The 16,673-nt window shown below is 27.6% G+C and overlaps 2 protein-coding genes across 9 annotated transcripts in view; both read right to left on the bottom strand.

The window, feature by feature from the left end:
• Positions 1-1,434: 1,434 nt before the first annotated feature.
• Positions 1,435-4,216, bottom strand: Lipt1 (Lipoyltransferase 1). Its single transcript, XM_076406183.1, has 4 exons — positions 2,976-4,216; positions 2,765-2,875; positions 2,500-2,707; positions 1,435-2,409 (listed from the first exon to the last, which is right to left on the bottom strand). Exons 1-4 carry the CDS (start codon positions 3,465-3,467, stop codon positions 2,045-2,047), a joined length of 1,176 nt encoding a protein of 391 aa, XP_076262298.1. The 5' UTR covers positions 3,468-4,216; the 3' UTR covers positions 1,435-2,044.
• Positions 4,217-6,435: 2,219 nt separating this feature from the next.
• Positions 6,436-16,673, bottom strand: part of EndoA (SH3 domain containing GRB2 like, endophilin-A) — a 90,266-nt gene continuing 80,028 nt past the window's right edge. For 2 of the 8 annotated variants that reach the window (XM_076406171.1, XM_076406172.1), the window contains exons 6-11: positions 13,399-13,499; positions 12,414-12,517; positions 12,096-12,358; positions 11,369-11,413; positions 9,618-9,733; positions 6,436-9,159 (exon numbers count right to left, since the gene is read on the bottom strand). In XM_076406171.1, coding sequence (XP_076262286.1) covers positions 9,040-9,159; positions 9,618-9,733; positions 11,369-11,413; positions 12,096-12,358; positions 12,414-12,517; positions 13,399-13,499 — 749 coding nt within the window. In that variant the 3' untranslated portion in view covers positions 6,436-9,039. Of the gene's footprint in view, positions 9,160-9,617; positions 9,734-10,405; positions 10,481-11,368; positions 11,414-12,095; positions 12,359-12,413; positions 12,518-13,398; positions 13,500-16,673 lie in introns of all 8 variants that reach the window. The other 6 variants (XM_076406176.1, XM_076406178.1, XM_076406174.1 and 3 more) reach the window with 4 other exon arrangements.

Raw genomic sequence — 16,673 nt, 5'->3', positions numbered from 1 at the left:
AATTGTAATTTGGTTTGAAACGTCCATTTAAATACTTTGTGTCAAAATTGTGAAGGAATTTTTTTAAATAATATATTAAAATATTTGTGAGTATTTTAAGATCTAACATCATCTGAACTATGTTATTGTTTTGTTTATTTTTTTGAATAGTTTTCTTGATAAAAATTAACCTTATTTTCAAGAGAATGTTATTTTACATTACGGTGAAAATGGCCATGGTCATTTATTTAAATATTTCATTTATTACTGGTCTTGGACAATAAATAATTCAACTTCTGCAGTTTACTTCTTTATTTATTTATATAAAAAAATGTTATCTTATTATTTTGTCATGATTGTGAACTTAAATATTTATTATAACTTGATTAGAGATAGTTTAGATATTGTTTATAGATCTAAACTTCAGCTATTGAATAAGGCATAACCTTAAATTGGTGCATATTAATTTAGAGTGATATAATATGACCAAGAATACATTCAGAAATTAGAAATTTTTAATATTTTTAAATGAATAACTAAATTACTGTATCTTGTATATAAAGTTGCATATACTTAGATTTTGTTTTTCTAATTGAATTTCTGTATAGTTTATTATCTTAGAAGTGAACTTTAATAAACAAGTAGGTTTTAAAATATTAATATAATTTACAAAATTATACCAGTTTTATAAATGGTATAATTTGATCCATTTGATTAACTTTTTTATGGCATCATACCATATATAAAAAACCAATAGTAGAATCGCAACGTTATTAGTAACCAACCTATAGAGAAAATAATACGCAGTTATAGCAAACAGGCCAAAAGCAGATAAAATTTAATAGATAAATAATTCTGTTATAATATACGACCACAAGTCACTTTTAAGGTTTCTAAATTTATTTAGAGCGTATTATCAGCCTTGGTTAGAAGGATAACGATATGGATAAAATAAGAAATATATAAATTATAAAATACAAAAACAATATTTTTAATGAATTATTCGTATATACCTTTGTGCCACACAATTTGTAAATATAAAACTGTAGTATCAAATTAATTTGCGCATTAAACTAGCAATATATTGATAACAAAATTTGTTTAAATTGAAATATCTCTTTTGGACCCTAACTTGCAATACAAACTAAAAATATTTTTATGTCCTTGTCATTTTTTACAATTTTAAAGTCTAAAAGTTATCAAAAGGTTATCAGGATCAAGGTTTTATGAAAATACGTGCGTGGCAATAAGCTTCATTTATTTTTAACATAGTATTTCACTATTGCTAACTTTTAATCAATCCCAGAAATTTACATAATCTCTCAGGTCATAAACCTCTTAGTTTTTTCCTCTTCTTAATTTTTCATTCCTCTGAATAATATAGATAAGATTGAAATCTATATAATAATTTTCGTCTATCAATTTAAAGAAATGAAGGGGGAAAAACACTACTTATTATGTAATAAAATATATAATCATCAATAAAACAGTATTAGTATACAAATATAACAGTAAATATATAAACATTACACAATATATGACTAAATTAGTTATATATAAATAAACATAGAACTAAAACTAACTCTGATAAGGCACAACAGCTCCAAAATAGTAACAGTACTATCTGAATAAGGTACAAAAAGCAATTTGCAAATAAAGCCAAATTAAACTAAACATTAAATTAGACAATGTTACTACAATAGTGATATGATTAATTCTTGTAGACTGCACATATATATGCAGTTTAAACTAAAACTACTTTGACAACAAAACTAAACAGTAAAACTTATGAAACAATATACCAAAAAATTGAGAAATATTTCCTCCTGCAAATTTTCTTCCTTATAATAAGAGGGCATAGTTACAAATACCTGATACAAATAACACCCATGTAGAAAAAATATAAACAATAAGAATTTACTCCAATAAATATGTATCACAACCTTAACAGTAAATAGCCCTATTATCTACAAATATAATTATCGACAAAAAAGTTACCTATTTTAGCATGGTAAATTCCATATATTTATCAGTCTTTTTTGAGCTCAAAAAGAAAAATATCAATTTATGCACAGGTCATTACTTGTTTTAAACACTCTGTAACAAATTTATCTCTGTCATCCAATAACACTCCTAAAGAGTCTTCCAAGTCATTAAAAGCTTCTATGGAAAATTTCTTTCCTTTTAAATTGTGTATAACTTTGGCTTCCCCTGTGAATCCTAATGCAGTAAATCCATATGGAACAAATAAGGTAATATCAGAAATTTTGCCTTTTTCAACAGTCATGGTAACTTTTAACTGAGCAGAAGATCCTGTTTTTTGATCAATTAAATCTCCAGGGACAGTAAATGTTTGAGTTATATCAAATACTGGTGTCTTGCCATAACACCATTGCCAACTAGCATAGTTGTCACGAATTTCAGTTATACCTAAAATATTTAACATTAATAATTTGTTATTGCAATATAAAATGTGTTTGAAAACAGGATGCAAAAAAAATTTGCATTACAAATATTTACCTGGGAACCAGCCCTCTGTTGGATTAATTAAATGGAAACCTCTTTGCTGATTAGCCTGATTAAGACCTCCATCCTTCAAACTTAAAGCCTTTGTTCTTAAAAATTCCCACCCTATAGCTTGCATAGCAGAATCAACAGACACTTGAGGATTTTCTTCACATAGATTCATTTTTTTTATGTCTCTATTTTTAACAGACTGTATGTCCACCTATCAAAAAATATATAGATATATTATTTTGAAAATGATCATCTATTGTTAACTTACACCATGTGGTTGAAGTAGCAAATTTTCATTAATTTTATTTACTCTAACCATAATAGAGCAGTAATGATATGAATTGCTTTGGCCTATTTTTGCAGATTTACCAGAAAATTGCTAGAATATGTTAAGGAAATTAAATAAATAATAATCTTCAGATATAATTCAAATTTGAAATTGACTTCACTTGAAAAAATTAATTAACTGAAAAGGATACTTTGTTATTTCTCAGTAGTAAATCATCTGCAGAATTTAGGTCCGTTTTACAACCAAACTCTCTAAATATGCCTCTTGATATTATTTCCATATTGTATCTTGAATTATATCTTTCCTTTGATGAGAAGAATGATAAATTAAGAGTACCATTATCTTCATAAAAGGCTTCACCATTACTAGATCTTCTTGCAAGTTGCACCCCAAGATTATTTAATTCAGAATAGTTTGTTTCTAGCCATGGATTTTGTTCCATTCCAATAACAACGGATGGATCATTTTGCCATAACATTAACACATGATGATTGGTAAAGTCAAAATTTTTAAACAACCACTGTTGTAATGCCAAATTTGTATATACATCCTTAGATTGGGAAATAAAAACAGATTTTTTGATATTTTTCTCATTGGCATAATCAGTCTTAGAGTAACATCTAGTATTTAAACGAGTTACCATGGAAGTAGTCCTAAAGAATGAGCGTTGAAACTGTGCCATTTTAATTTAGCTTTATATAACAAAAGTCTTTAATATAAAAAACCCACAGAGAGTAAACACTATTATTTTGCAGGTGTTGTGCCTTAAAAAAGCTTTTCAGTGGGTCTTGAAGTGTTTGCAGCAAGCGTTTTTAGAAGATGATGTAAGGGCAATTAAATAATCGTGAAGGGTGATGGTCTGATGAAGCCACTTCCAAGTTTGATGCAAGGAATTTAGACGGACCCGGATGCCTAAGCAATCTTTTGTCGTTCTCAGCATTCCTCTCTGAACAGCCAGATTGAGATGAAAAACTATTGCACAAAAATAAAACAACAAAATACTTTTAAAAAATACACTAGCACTGATTTTTTTTTTTTAACACAATAACTAAAATTTAAGGTTACTATTTGCGCACAATGCTCTAACTTGAAAGCATACGCACTAATCAACAATAGACTAGTTTGATTGTTACCGCAATTATCGTTTTATACAAAGTGGTACCAGTGGGGGTCATTTATCTCCCAGGGGGTCACTGATACCACGTTCTTATCATGAGTGACAAAAACAAAACAAGTCCTAGTTTCACTGCATGCGTTTAAGTGGCACCATCAGCTCCCATCGTAGTGTTAATTACGCAAAAACACTTAAACTTGAACACTGTCACTATAAACAATGAACATTTTTCAATCTCTAATGTACATTTTGATTGGTCGTAAAGCTGAAAAGTAAACAAAACTTCCAAGAGATATCATAAAGAAAAATTAAATACTATTATTTTTTATATTGGCAGCCCTGATGGAAATTAATGCCAAAATAAATTGATACAAATTAAAAATATTTATTTATTTTATAATGCTAAATATATATCAATATAAAAAATAATGTTTTATGATAATTAATATTGTCAGGCAACTCTTTATACTACAATTAATTTCAAATAGTATTTGCAATAGCAATTTGATTTAATTTGAAATAATTGTTTTAGATTACTAAAGTTAGATTAATTAAAATTTTAGTTAGAATAGTTGTTTAAATTTAATTGTGATAATTAAAATTAACTAATGTGTCTATATTTAATTATCCACCTTTTGTAATATTAATCTTCTTTAGCAATACATTAAATCAGAAACAAAAAAGTAATAAAGAAGTAAAAATAATAATAATGGTAAGCAAAAAGTAATAGATATCACATATTGTATAAGGTTTTTCTGTTGGGACGGGTGGATGCTAAATGATATAACTATGTCGAAATTATTTTTATACGGTATCATTTAAGTTCATATAAAAATGCGCCCCTTAGCTAAAAATGATTATTTGGTCAACATTGGTATTCGAACAAAAACTCAATTTGATAATAAAGTCTTAAGACCTAAGGTCTGAATAATAAACAGATACCGTAGGTGGCTTAAATCTATCAGCCCTTATTGGGAAATTATAAATAAATGTCCAATAAACGAATGGAAAAAATTGGTAAAAATAATAAAGTAAAAAATAGTTAGATTTCGTTAATAAAAAAACTATTGATGTTGATGAATAAATAAATACTTCGCCAAAATTCGAAGTATTTTTTTATCACATCACGTATTTAGTTAATGAATTGGTGTCTGGAGTAATTTAGTTCTTGTTAATAATTACCAAACTACTAGTAAAATCAAGGGGTCATTAAAGAATAACCACTAAAACTATATCATGCTAATTTCTTCACGTGTAAACAAAATTTGATAATAGTGATAGGTCTGATATTTTCAAATTGCTATTAATTGACCTAAAGCCATCGATAACAATGGTTGCCCTGATAACATTTTTCATATTTCACAATATGATATATTTGTTTTTTTTTTATTTTGCGCCTTGATATTATTAAAAATTTTCCGAAAAAGATAATGCGACGTTAGATGTTTTAGTATATTGACATACAAATTAAAATTTGAATATGTTGTATACCCATACAAATAATATTATACTGGATATTCATAATTTAGTTAATTAATGTTTCACTAGACAAACTAATTATTTCTGAATTTTGTTTTTGAGGGGTTAAATGATCTACGCAATAGTAACCAAGCACTTTATTCCATAGTCAGCTCACCACGTGGAATCTTTGGACTTTGGCAATATTATTTGACGACAAAGCTCTTTATTCTATTAGATAATGTTCAATTTATGTCAGTACCAGTAGTTAAAAGGTAACAAATCTGAATTAAATGATAATCTTTGCCATGCAGCTACTGTATAGTATATAATGATATTAGATATTTTATAAACTTTCTGATGTAATATTTGTAATTATTAGTTCATTAATGATAAAGCAAATTATGAAACGTAAAACTGTTTACTGCGAAAATGTATTACCGATAATTTTTTATACCAAATATGTTATGTTTAGAGCTGATCTATGCCTCTTGGTTTGCGTTGACTTTCTTAAATTATCATGTATAGTATTATTTGTTTGCAAGTTTGATGGTTTTTTATAAATTGTAACTCTAACATAACATCAATTTATGTGAAATATCAACATTCTTTCAGTGAGTTTCGCGCTTTTAATCATTACCTTACTTTAGTTCATTCTAACTTTTTTTTCTACTTATTAGCAACAGTATAGACAATCCCTAATATTTAATTTCTAAGCGTATTTTGGAACGGTAATTAAGTTACTTATTTTTGTTCAACATGTGGTTTAATATATTATCGCATAGTAGGATATACCAAGAAAAATCCATAAAGAATTCGTTATTATATTAAATAAAATAATATCTGGTTTTATATTTATTTTAATGAAAGCAAAATAATATGATAACTAAATTAGTGTTTAAAATTTTTGATCTTGGTGTAACCTTGAATGATCTAACTAATGAAACTTAATAATAAAAAATTATAAATAACTAATTAAACAGAAAGCGTAGAAATAGTAAATGGACATAATTATTTGCGAAATTTTTCATTAAAATCAATAGAATGTATTATCTATCATGAAATAAACAAAACAATATCAACTGTGACACATTCTTTTATTAATGCACAAATACGGTAACATTTAAAATGTATACATGTGTATTAACAATATTTTAAAAGTATTTGGTAACTTGCATAAATCAAATATGGCCCTTTGAACAAGTAATGTTATTAATTTGTATAAAAATAACAAGGAAAGGTACTTTTTCGATAATGTCATCCAATTTAAGAGGTTTTAAATTTCAAAAGTTGAGATACGCTCTTAAAACAGCATTACATTTGGTAAATATTTATATATGTAAATATATAGGCACACGAACTAGCAATATGTCAAACCATACACTTTGCATATTTTTTATTACATATGACAACAATTGAAGTTCAAACCGTCATGATATTTCTTTTATTGCTTTGAAACTATTGGAATTTTAAATTAACACTACAAGATTTCAACAGTAATAATGAGACCTGTATGTAAGAAACCTTTAGGACTCTAAACAGTAATATAATTTTTTACACCATTACAATAGTAAGTTGATATAGATTACAATAAAAACATTATAGGGAATTTAAGAATTACTGGACCGTTCACACCTAACAAGGAATTGCAGAAATAATCTCATTCAGCCTTACTTCACCAACGCGTCCTAGTAATCGTGCAATGGGGATGAGAACGATCCTTACAACTTATACAACAATGTTCTTAATTGAATGCTTATAATAATTTTTTTTTTACATCTAAAGTATTGTCTTTAACCAGATGATAAATATGACTATTTAACGCAAATTATACCGGGTTCAATTTTGTTTGAATAATTTGTATCTAGCTCAAGCATCTTGCCAAGTCTTAGGCCACTACTGCAACATTTGGAAAGAAAATTAAACCTAGTATATTTTGTTTAATTATTTATCTGGTATCAATTTTACACCATTAAAAACACCTAGCAAATTCTAATAGATGATATCTCACATAATTTGGCAATTTTAATAGCCAAAAATGATTTCTTTATGTAATAAAATTTCAGCAAAAAAATGAATAAACTATGCTCATATTTTTAACATGCTTATTATACTGAGTGAAGCTCTTTTTTACAATCCGTTTAATTATAATTATTCTTTAAATAACGCTATGAGTATTATATTCAGTTTTAGAAGTGATGAAATCAAAATTAAATAATACTGAACTATGTAAAATTGTTTGCATCTAAATTTAGTTTTTCATTTGTATTTTTCCTTTATAGGCAATGTAAAGATATAGCAGAAAATTTAAATCTACATTAATGAACATCAACAAAAATTTTTTTAGTGGTTTTGTTATACATTTTTTTAACACTGACTTTCCATATCATGCAATAACTGTATTAATTATTTTTTCTTATATATAGAATTGTGAAACAGTTTGATTTCGAGTCCAGGAAATATAGCAAAATATTTATTAAATTACTTTATTATACATGCCATTTTCAAACTGATACACAACCCTTTGTATATATTACATGAAACGTTAAAATACACATTTATCTTTTCCATTTAATAATATTTGTATTTGTAATTTAAAGATAGTATTTTTTTTTATAAAATTCGTATTCATCCTCAAAGTTTTTAGCGTTCACAGTATAAATAATATTAACTATGTCAGTATTAAAACTAATCTAAAGTTACTAAAAATATATACAACTTAAGTTTTTATGAGTAAATCTTAATAATTATCATTTAATTATACAGGGTGAATTAATTATTTTTTGGAAGAAACATATTTTCTACAGGACATACATTTTTACGGTTATATTAATTGTACAGATCATTTGACTTAAGTGCGACTATTAAATTGTGTATTTTGATATACAGGAACAGTTTTAATTCACCCTGAATAGCCATCAAAACAAGCTATCAACTGCACAACGTTTTTATATTTGCAATTTAAAACTTAAAAAATAATACAGGAAATTTCTTTATACACTATAATATTTTTCATTATATACAAATTGCAACTAAATTATATTTAGGAAGATGTATTTCAAATGATTAAAAATTCAGTTCGACACCTTAAACCTAATATATCTTCAAATAAATTTATAACTGAAGTCGTAAATGCTGAATGGAATTATTGGCAAACCATATTTTCCGTGATTTTAATAAACACTAAATTTTGCCATTTATTTTTAGGCAAAAAAGCGTTTGAGTTATTTCAATTTGAGTTTACTTTAAGCAATTGTTTTAATGCAGTTGCAGAAACGTACCCATTTTATAAGCCCTAATACTTTTATTGGTTTTAGTTGTTAATTTTAAGAAATATATATTTTGTAATATAAAATGATTAATTGAAATACCTCACATTATTTCATGACTAGAAACTATATCACTAAATTTTTATTACATAAAATTTGGCCAATATAATATAAATCAAATTAAAAATAACTATATGGCAATGAAGAATTAATTAATTATTATTACCGGGAGGTATTTAATACATAACAGTAAATAATTAAAAGGTACGTAACTGTGCAGTTGTAAAACGAACATAAAAAACACAAATCAAATAAAACTAAATGTATCACTAAAGAATACAAAAAGTATTTGAGAAAGCCAATATATAAAAATAGGTTGATCGTCGTGAGGGAGGAATCTGGGATTAAAGTCCTTATGGAAGCGGTACTTCAACTCTAACATAGTTCACTGGGAAATATCCGGTACGACCTCCCAAACTTCCTTCGAACCAGTTTTCGTCAATTTTGTTTAACAAAATTATTACTTCATTTTCCTGGAATTAATAATACATTTTAAATAATAATTATATAAATAGTTTTAATATATTGAATTTTAAATAAGGTTTATAAGGTAACTCAATTCATAACATTTTAATATATATTCATCTATGACCAAAAATTAAATTATTTGTTCATAAAACATAAAATATCTATTCTCTATAACAGGCCATGTTCCTTAAACAATTATTATCTGTTTAATAGAGAACAGTTATTTAAAATGATAAATATATTACCAATGTAACTATTGTAAATAATTGATGAGCTATATGCCATTATTTCCCTTTTGTTATGGATATATTGCTTTGAAGCTCATGAAATATTAGTCTTGCTTAGCTTATTCGCGTCGGATTTTCTACTCTGTTTATAAGTATCCATGTTCAGAGAGCATAATTACAAAATTTGACTTATTGTGAAGAATCAATTTTATTTCAATTTAATATAAAATAATTACCTTAAAACTTAATTCACCGGGGTTTTCAGCTTCAAAGTCATAAAGGGCTGTGCAGCATGGTTGTCGATTCATTGGAGTTCTAGCTGGCGATTTCATTGGTGACGGTAATGGAGAAGCTAAGAATAATATTATCCATATTGTAACTCAATTAAATTTAATTGAAAAAATATTATGGCTTTTATTTGATGAATGCTTTAAATAAATATAAAATTTAAAATATAATTTCTGACATATTATGACTATTATATAAAATTCCTACACTAAATAATAACAATAATAATATTACAAACATGTACGTGTTACTATACAAGTATAGTGCCCAAGTTGTTCACATTCGTACACCTTTTATAACCAAAAATTAATACTTATACTAAGATACATGCATTATATACAAGCTTCTGATTTCAATAAACTTGGGAAAATTGTATTATGTATATTATATGCAAAATAAACGAATATCTTTCTATAACAAAAATGGCATTGTCATTAAGCAGTATTAAAAATATTTTATTTACAACTAAATAATAAAATGTATTGGCTATTTTTCTAATTATCTCATTATTTTAGATATCTTGGTATGATTTGCTTGAGGCAGATGCATCATTCTGGCATTTATCCAAGCTGCTTTATTTACTAGGTTACTACAAGCATGTTTATTTATATTAATTTATATTAATGCTCTATTTATAATACAAACTTAATTAACAATAAAAGCGCATTTTTATTATATAGTCGGAGAAAAATGCAAGCAGAAAATAAGCAAGCTAATTGGTGAGAGCGAGTGTTACCATTGGCAGAATGCTGTCCTGGATGCAGCTCGAGCTGCTGTGGCTTATGTTGAGGAGAAGACACTTGCGAAGAGCCTAGCAACACATCTTTGTCAGAACAACAATTCAAGCAAAAAGACAGAAATGGAAAACGCGCCAACAGTGATGTCATGGTCATTGTTCCTATCAAAATTTTAATTTCCTTATGTATTTATATGAATAAAATAATTTCACCCACACTGTGCGGAGCAATCTTGTAAACACAAATCGTCTAGCTTTGTATGTTGGTTGGTGGAAAACTGCGCGCGTTTAAAATAGTCGAAAACATATTTTCCTAACGCGAATAACTGGATAGTGGCCAATAGAGTGACTTTTTCGTGTTTTTATTAACTATTTTAAGACAAACGCAAAAACTCAAATTTAGACTTGACGCATAACGACGAAACAACCATATTGCACGAATGCAAAACGTATAGTTGTTTTCCTTTTTCGTATACAGAGCGATATTGTACAGGAACTACAAATTCAAAACAACTTTTGTTCCTTGCTTATTAATAGAATGTAGATCTTATAACGCTAAACAAATTCTTGATTTATGTGAATTTAAATAAACAAAAAAGAAATATACACCAATTTTGTTTTATTAAACTAATAATATTTGCCTTTTGGTTCAAGGTTTTAATATGTATTTAAATAGGTTATTTATCTACTAAGTAAATCATAACTATCATCTGATGTTGTTATCATATTGTGCTGGTGTACTATGTTTTTAAGCAACATTGAACGGTGTCTATAAATACTTATTTCAAATATTTTTACACTTTATTTGGTGTGTATACTTTTTCCCAAGATAAAATATCACTCAGAAGCTAAGTTAGTCAAGAACAATTAGTGTGGTGGTATCAGTTATGTTGTTAGTAAAAAGTGGCACAATCCAGTTATGTTAGTGTTAATCTACAGAATCTTAAAAAACCCATTACTTACAAGCATCAGATTCTACTGGAAATATAAGAAGATCTGACGATAAATCTAAATAAAATAAAAAATACTTCTAAAACAACCAGATTCATTCAAACACATATAAACTATTGTCTTTTAACCACACCCAATAAATAAAATACCATAAATACCAATTAAACATATTATTTACCAATGCAACGATTACTGTTGAAGGTATTAGTACCAGTTGTTAGGAAGAAATAGACACAAGGAGAGGATTCAAAATTAACAACAAAAATAAATTAACAAATGTATACTTATTGTAACTAAAAGAAATAAAAGAAATAATAGTAATGGAAATATAATTATATATATAGAGAGAAAGATTATATTGTTAGTATAATTATTCTTGAAAAGAAATAAAATTAAATGGTATTTTTTATTACTTTTAAACGAACTATCTAGTTTATTTTTTAATGGGTCAATGCAAGTTAATTAGTAAGAATAATATTTTAAGATATACAAATATTATTTTGGTATCACCGATTTAATTTTATTAGAGACATGTATAATATAAACAATGCTTTAATGGAATAAAGAAATATATAAATGCAAATTTTCTTAATACAGTTAAGGAAGACTAGGAATTTGATAATGTTAGATATTATAATGCTAAACACTTGTTAGTGAGTCAGTTTGAACACATAAAAACATAGAAACAAACATAAACGAAACCAAACAAACAAAATATAAAAAAATAAATGAAAAATACCTGGCGTCCAAGGATCAAAGGGATCAGGTGGAGGCAATGGTTTTATAGGTGCAATTTTGGGGGCTGGCCTTGAAAATTGTTTTCGACCATTAGACGAGTTGTTCTTATTAGAGTAATTGTTACCGATATTATGACTATTTAAACTTCTTTGGCTTGAATGTGTACCATTATATCCGTCGGTAACAGAAACTCCCTCAATATTCAGATCGGATAAGGTTTTGGGTACGAATTCCACCTTAGGACGATTGACTGCTTCTTCTCTCCTAAAAATAACATTATTTCAATTTTAATATAGTCTTATAAGAAGGTTTTACGTACTTTTCCTGGAGAATTTGAGCTAGTGTTCTAAGAATGTCAGTACACTGACTATGATAATCGTATAAACCTTCAGCAAATGTTGCTAATTGAGATATTTGTTCTACCTAAAAAAATAATTTAATTATTTTTCGCATTTTGATTTAATTGAACTTAACATGAAATGGTGAATGTGCCCAGTTACTTGAAAAACGAACGGTAAAAATGTGCGGAATATTAAAAACAATAGGCCAGATAACTATTTTTGAAAAACTACTTTATGACTTTATTTAGTTTACAGGAATAAAAGTTATTATTGCAAAAAATGACCTTTGAAATCCTGTAATTTTATATGCGCGCTAAAACGCTCCAAATCTGCGGGTGACATAGTTGTTTTGGTCGCACTGGTATGGGTACAGGTCTTATTTATACTTTATTTTAATAATTTTGTGTTATAATTAGACATTATAATGTGTATGGGTGGTGTGAAGATCCTTAAAGTAATTATACATCGGTAAAAACTCCAAGTAAGTTGTGTATTTTGGTCCCAAGGCAGAAAAATGGTAGAGAAATGATGGTTAGAAAAGATAAGTGACGTCAATGTTTCGTAACGCTTCTAACTGGTGTTTGATTTAACATGGTAAATTATTTTTTATTTCTGGTAAAATCTTTAATGTATTAATAAATAAAATAAATAAATAAATGTATTTTTAATAATCTCTCTATAGTATATTATTATTATAAGTCAATATTTTTGTCATTCATTATTACAGTCTCTAGCCTATTCATCAAAGTCAATATAGAGAAATATATAAGTTGTTTTTAAGAAAAGTATTATATGAATAGCGGAGGATTCAGAGTAACACAATCTTACGTTAATAAAGTGATTTATTACGGACGTTTACTTTTCGCGATCAATCATTTATTTCGTTATTATAATGGATGCAGTCATGATGCGGGATGATATATGGGAGGTGAACACTTTTTATTTGCTATTACAGATACTTACATCATTTTCTAATAAATGGAACATTCCCATCTGAGCAAGGTGTAGAGACTCAGCGAATTTTTCTTCGGCTGTTCTAATTTCTTCGTCTGCAATATTTGAACCTGTTAGGTAGTCAATAGGCCAAAATAAAAAAAAGGAAAACATGCGTCATTAATAAAGTATAATCATGCTAAAATAAAATGTTTAAAAGGCTATAATAATTAAACATAAAATATATTCATAAATAATATAATGTATATATTAGCTATAAAATAAGCTAAAAGTAATCAAGCTCTACATATCAAAATGCGATATATTTTTTATTTTACTACGAAGTAATTCATAACAGTTTAAAAGTAGAAGACATCTATTTTTACGATGAATTAATTTTAAAGGATTCACCATGGTTGGTGCAATTTATGCTACATGGCAGTTCTCAATGATTCATGGTCCAATAGAAGGTATGATCTGCCTATCTCCCCTCAAAAATATTTATATCATAAGCATCATAGGGCAATTGGAACATGTTTGAAGTATTGCGGCATCAATGGCAGCATGCTACTTGAGATATGGCCAGTTATTTCAGGGGATGACTGAAGATTTATGATGATACATGTCAATGATGCTTTTGAAACAAGCATTAAAAAGAAATAGTTGGTAGAAATCCAATGACATACAGTCTTATTAAACCTACCAAATTCACCAAATATTATTTTATGTATTGTATCAATTGTACTACGTAGTGCTCTGCTCAGTCTTGCTTCAGCCGGGGTTTTTCGTCTCTTCTGAAGTAATTTTCTGATATATTCATCCCAGGACAGCCTCTTTTTCTCTTGTTCGTCCTTGCTTCCCATATTCTTTTACTGGCCTTGTGTCCTCTATGCGCTGTAAGTATCCCCACCAACTGAGCTATCTCCTTTTTTTTTTCTTCCACAAATTCAATATTGAGGATCTTTTCTTATTTCTCTACTTCTGATCCTGTTAATCTTTATTACACCCTTCCGAGGCATTTCAATTTTTTTCAACAAATTGCTTTGTACATTTCCATTTTAGTTATATTCCCAGATACTTAAATACATTTACCTGTTCTATTTTTACATCTTCAATTTGAATAATTATTACTTCTGGTTTTCCCATCACTATGACTGTTTTTATTCAGTAGCGTCCATATTCTCTGAGGATCATAGTCCATCTGTTTAAATTTTTCTGTAGGTGTTCTGGCCTATCAATTGTCAATATTAAATCATCTGCAATATTTTGTACCTTACATATAGTCCAATTTTAACTATTTATTATTTCATCCATTAATATTATGATCAGGTTTGGACTTAAACTAGTCGTACTTGGGTTTGGAAGGTTTTTCATTTTTTCATGTTGTCTGCAATGACGACATTGGTATTTATACTGTATATTTCTTGAATTAGTCTTACAATTTTATTATTTATACCTCTTTGTTCTAAAATAACCTATAGTGTTTATCTTTTTACTTTCTTAAAAGATTTTTAGGAACCAATATATGCTAATTGTATCAAAAATTTCTGTTATATTACCAAGTTCCATTAAATATTTGGATATTTCAAAATATATCGTTTATTCAGTTGATTAAAGAAAGTCGAAATTACTGGTAGTTAGCAGCGGACAATACTTAATGGAAAAATATTAATACACACTGTTTTTACCATAAAAGTCCAGAGTTAACAAAAAATCATTAAAATTAAGTTCCCGAAATTCGATTCTGCTTTATTCGACATAAATAATTGAGAAAATTGAGAGTTATGTAACACATTCTAGAACATTTTATTTATTACAATAAAACGTTTTTGTGTCTGTATGAAATCCCATAAATAACTAACTTAAACATATTTTCTATTGATTACAAAGCAATAAATTTTACTTGATAACCGATAAAATGAGAAATACATTCGGTATCATGATAGTAAAATTGTTATCTGAACTGTATCCAACGTTAATGTGCAAGTTTTCACTTACGCTCTGGAGCTTCCCTGTTTTTATTAAATTTTCCATTTGTAGTTTCTTAACTGAGAAAAGTTTGGAGGGACGTGGATGTGACAGACCTGTTGTGTTGTGTTTTTCAGCACGACCTCAAAGTCCAAAGTTTCGCAAAAATTGGAAAACTTTACGAGAGAGTTAAAATATTCTTTCATACTGATACAAGTTCGTGTAATATCCATTCAGAAATTAAATTTCTTAAAGTTAGTTGTTTATAAGCGTTGAATATGTTTTATTGAATTTGACATAATTTTTTAAATGTATTTATTTATTCAATACCATTACTATCTGTTAACATTACATGAACTGGATCTATTGTAGAATATACAAGATTTGTAGCCGAAAAAACGGATTTAAGCGATTACCAAATAGTAGTCGGACGGAGCCAGATCCGGACTATAGGGTGCATACATCAAAACTCCTCAGCCAATCTCTCTCAATTTTTCACAAGTCATCAAAGATGCGTGTGAAAGACAACGTATTTACTATTTATCAATTCTAGTTATTATTCAATCACTGTGACAGTAGAGAGTCTAAAAATTATTTTGTATACATTATTTGGCCAGATTTGAGCAGCTCATGGTGAAAAATTCCTTCTTAATTCCACCAAACACTTAATATTATCTTTCCTGGAGTTAGTTCAGGCTTTGCGGCTGTTTGTGCAACTTCCCTGGTCTTTCTCGCACATTATTGTAGTACGTCATCAACTTTTGATCTCTCGTAATAATCAAATAATTTCAGCAGCCATTCACAATAGAAACTTGGCCCATTAAATTTCACATAAATTAACAGAAACATAAATATTGAACTCTTTTTGGTGTTTAGTTTATGTAAATGATTCAAAACTGTTTTATTATTGTTGTATGTGATTGTAATTGTAGTTTTCCCACTTAATTCAAAAGGAAAGTGCTGTTAGACACCCTTAAGTTTTACTGGAAACTTGACAACTTATGGGAGACATGCTCTGCAATCCATGTGAGCCGCAAATTCAGGTGTCAGGTGAGACGATATCTATGATATAGATGTTGGAAAATAAAATTAGTCAACTGTAATTGATTTAAAATGGGTGATGAGATCAGTAATGTATTGAGTGTAGAGTATAGATGATAAATTCGATGGATTGATTTATATAGGAAATAATTTTCTTTCAATTGATGTTACTAGTAGATTATCTGGTGTTAAGCTTGTTTCGAGGTTTGTTTCAGACTGGTTTTTGATTTTGAAAATAATTTAAAAAGTACTTCGTTTCTTGATGTACAAGCAACATTTCTAGTCAGGAATTCAAG

The sequence above is a fragment of the Rhynchophorus ferrugineus genome, unplaced genomic scaffold (genome assembly GCF_030347505.1).
Source record: "Rhynchophorus ferrugineus isolate W39M unplaced genomic scaffold, kcgeb_rfMv2 rfM5, whole genome shotgun sequence".
NCBI lineage: Eukaryota > Metazoa > Arthropoda > Insecta > Coleoptera > Curculionidae > Rhynchophorus > Rhynchophorus ferrugineus.
Note: the sequence above shows the minus strand (reverse complement) of the source record. Positions and strands in the feature narration are given on the sequence as shown.

Bases quoted from the DNA above. Each gene is read 5' to 3' on its own strand.
- Lipt1 (XM_076406183.1), bottom strand. From the start codon at position 3,467: ATGGCACAGTTTCAACGCTCATTCTTTAGGACTACTTCCATGGTAACT. The intron at 2,708-2,764 runs GTAAGTTAACAA...ATTTTTTGATAG, and splicing joins TGCTACTTCAACCACATGGT to GTGGACATACAGTCTGTTAA. The intron at 2,410-2,499 runs GTAAATATTTGT...TAAATATTTTAG, and splicing joins AACAGAGGGCTGGTTCCCAG to GTATAACTGAAATTCGTGAC.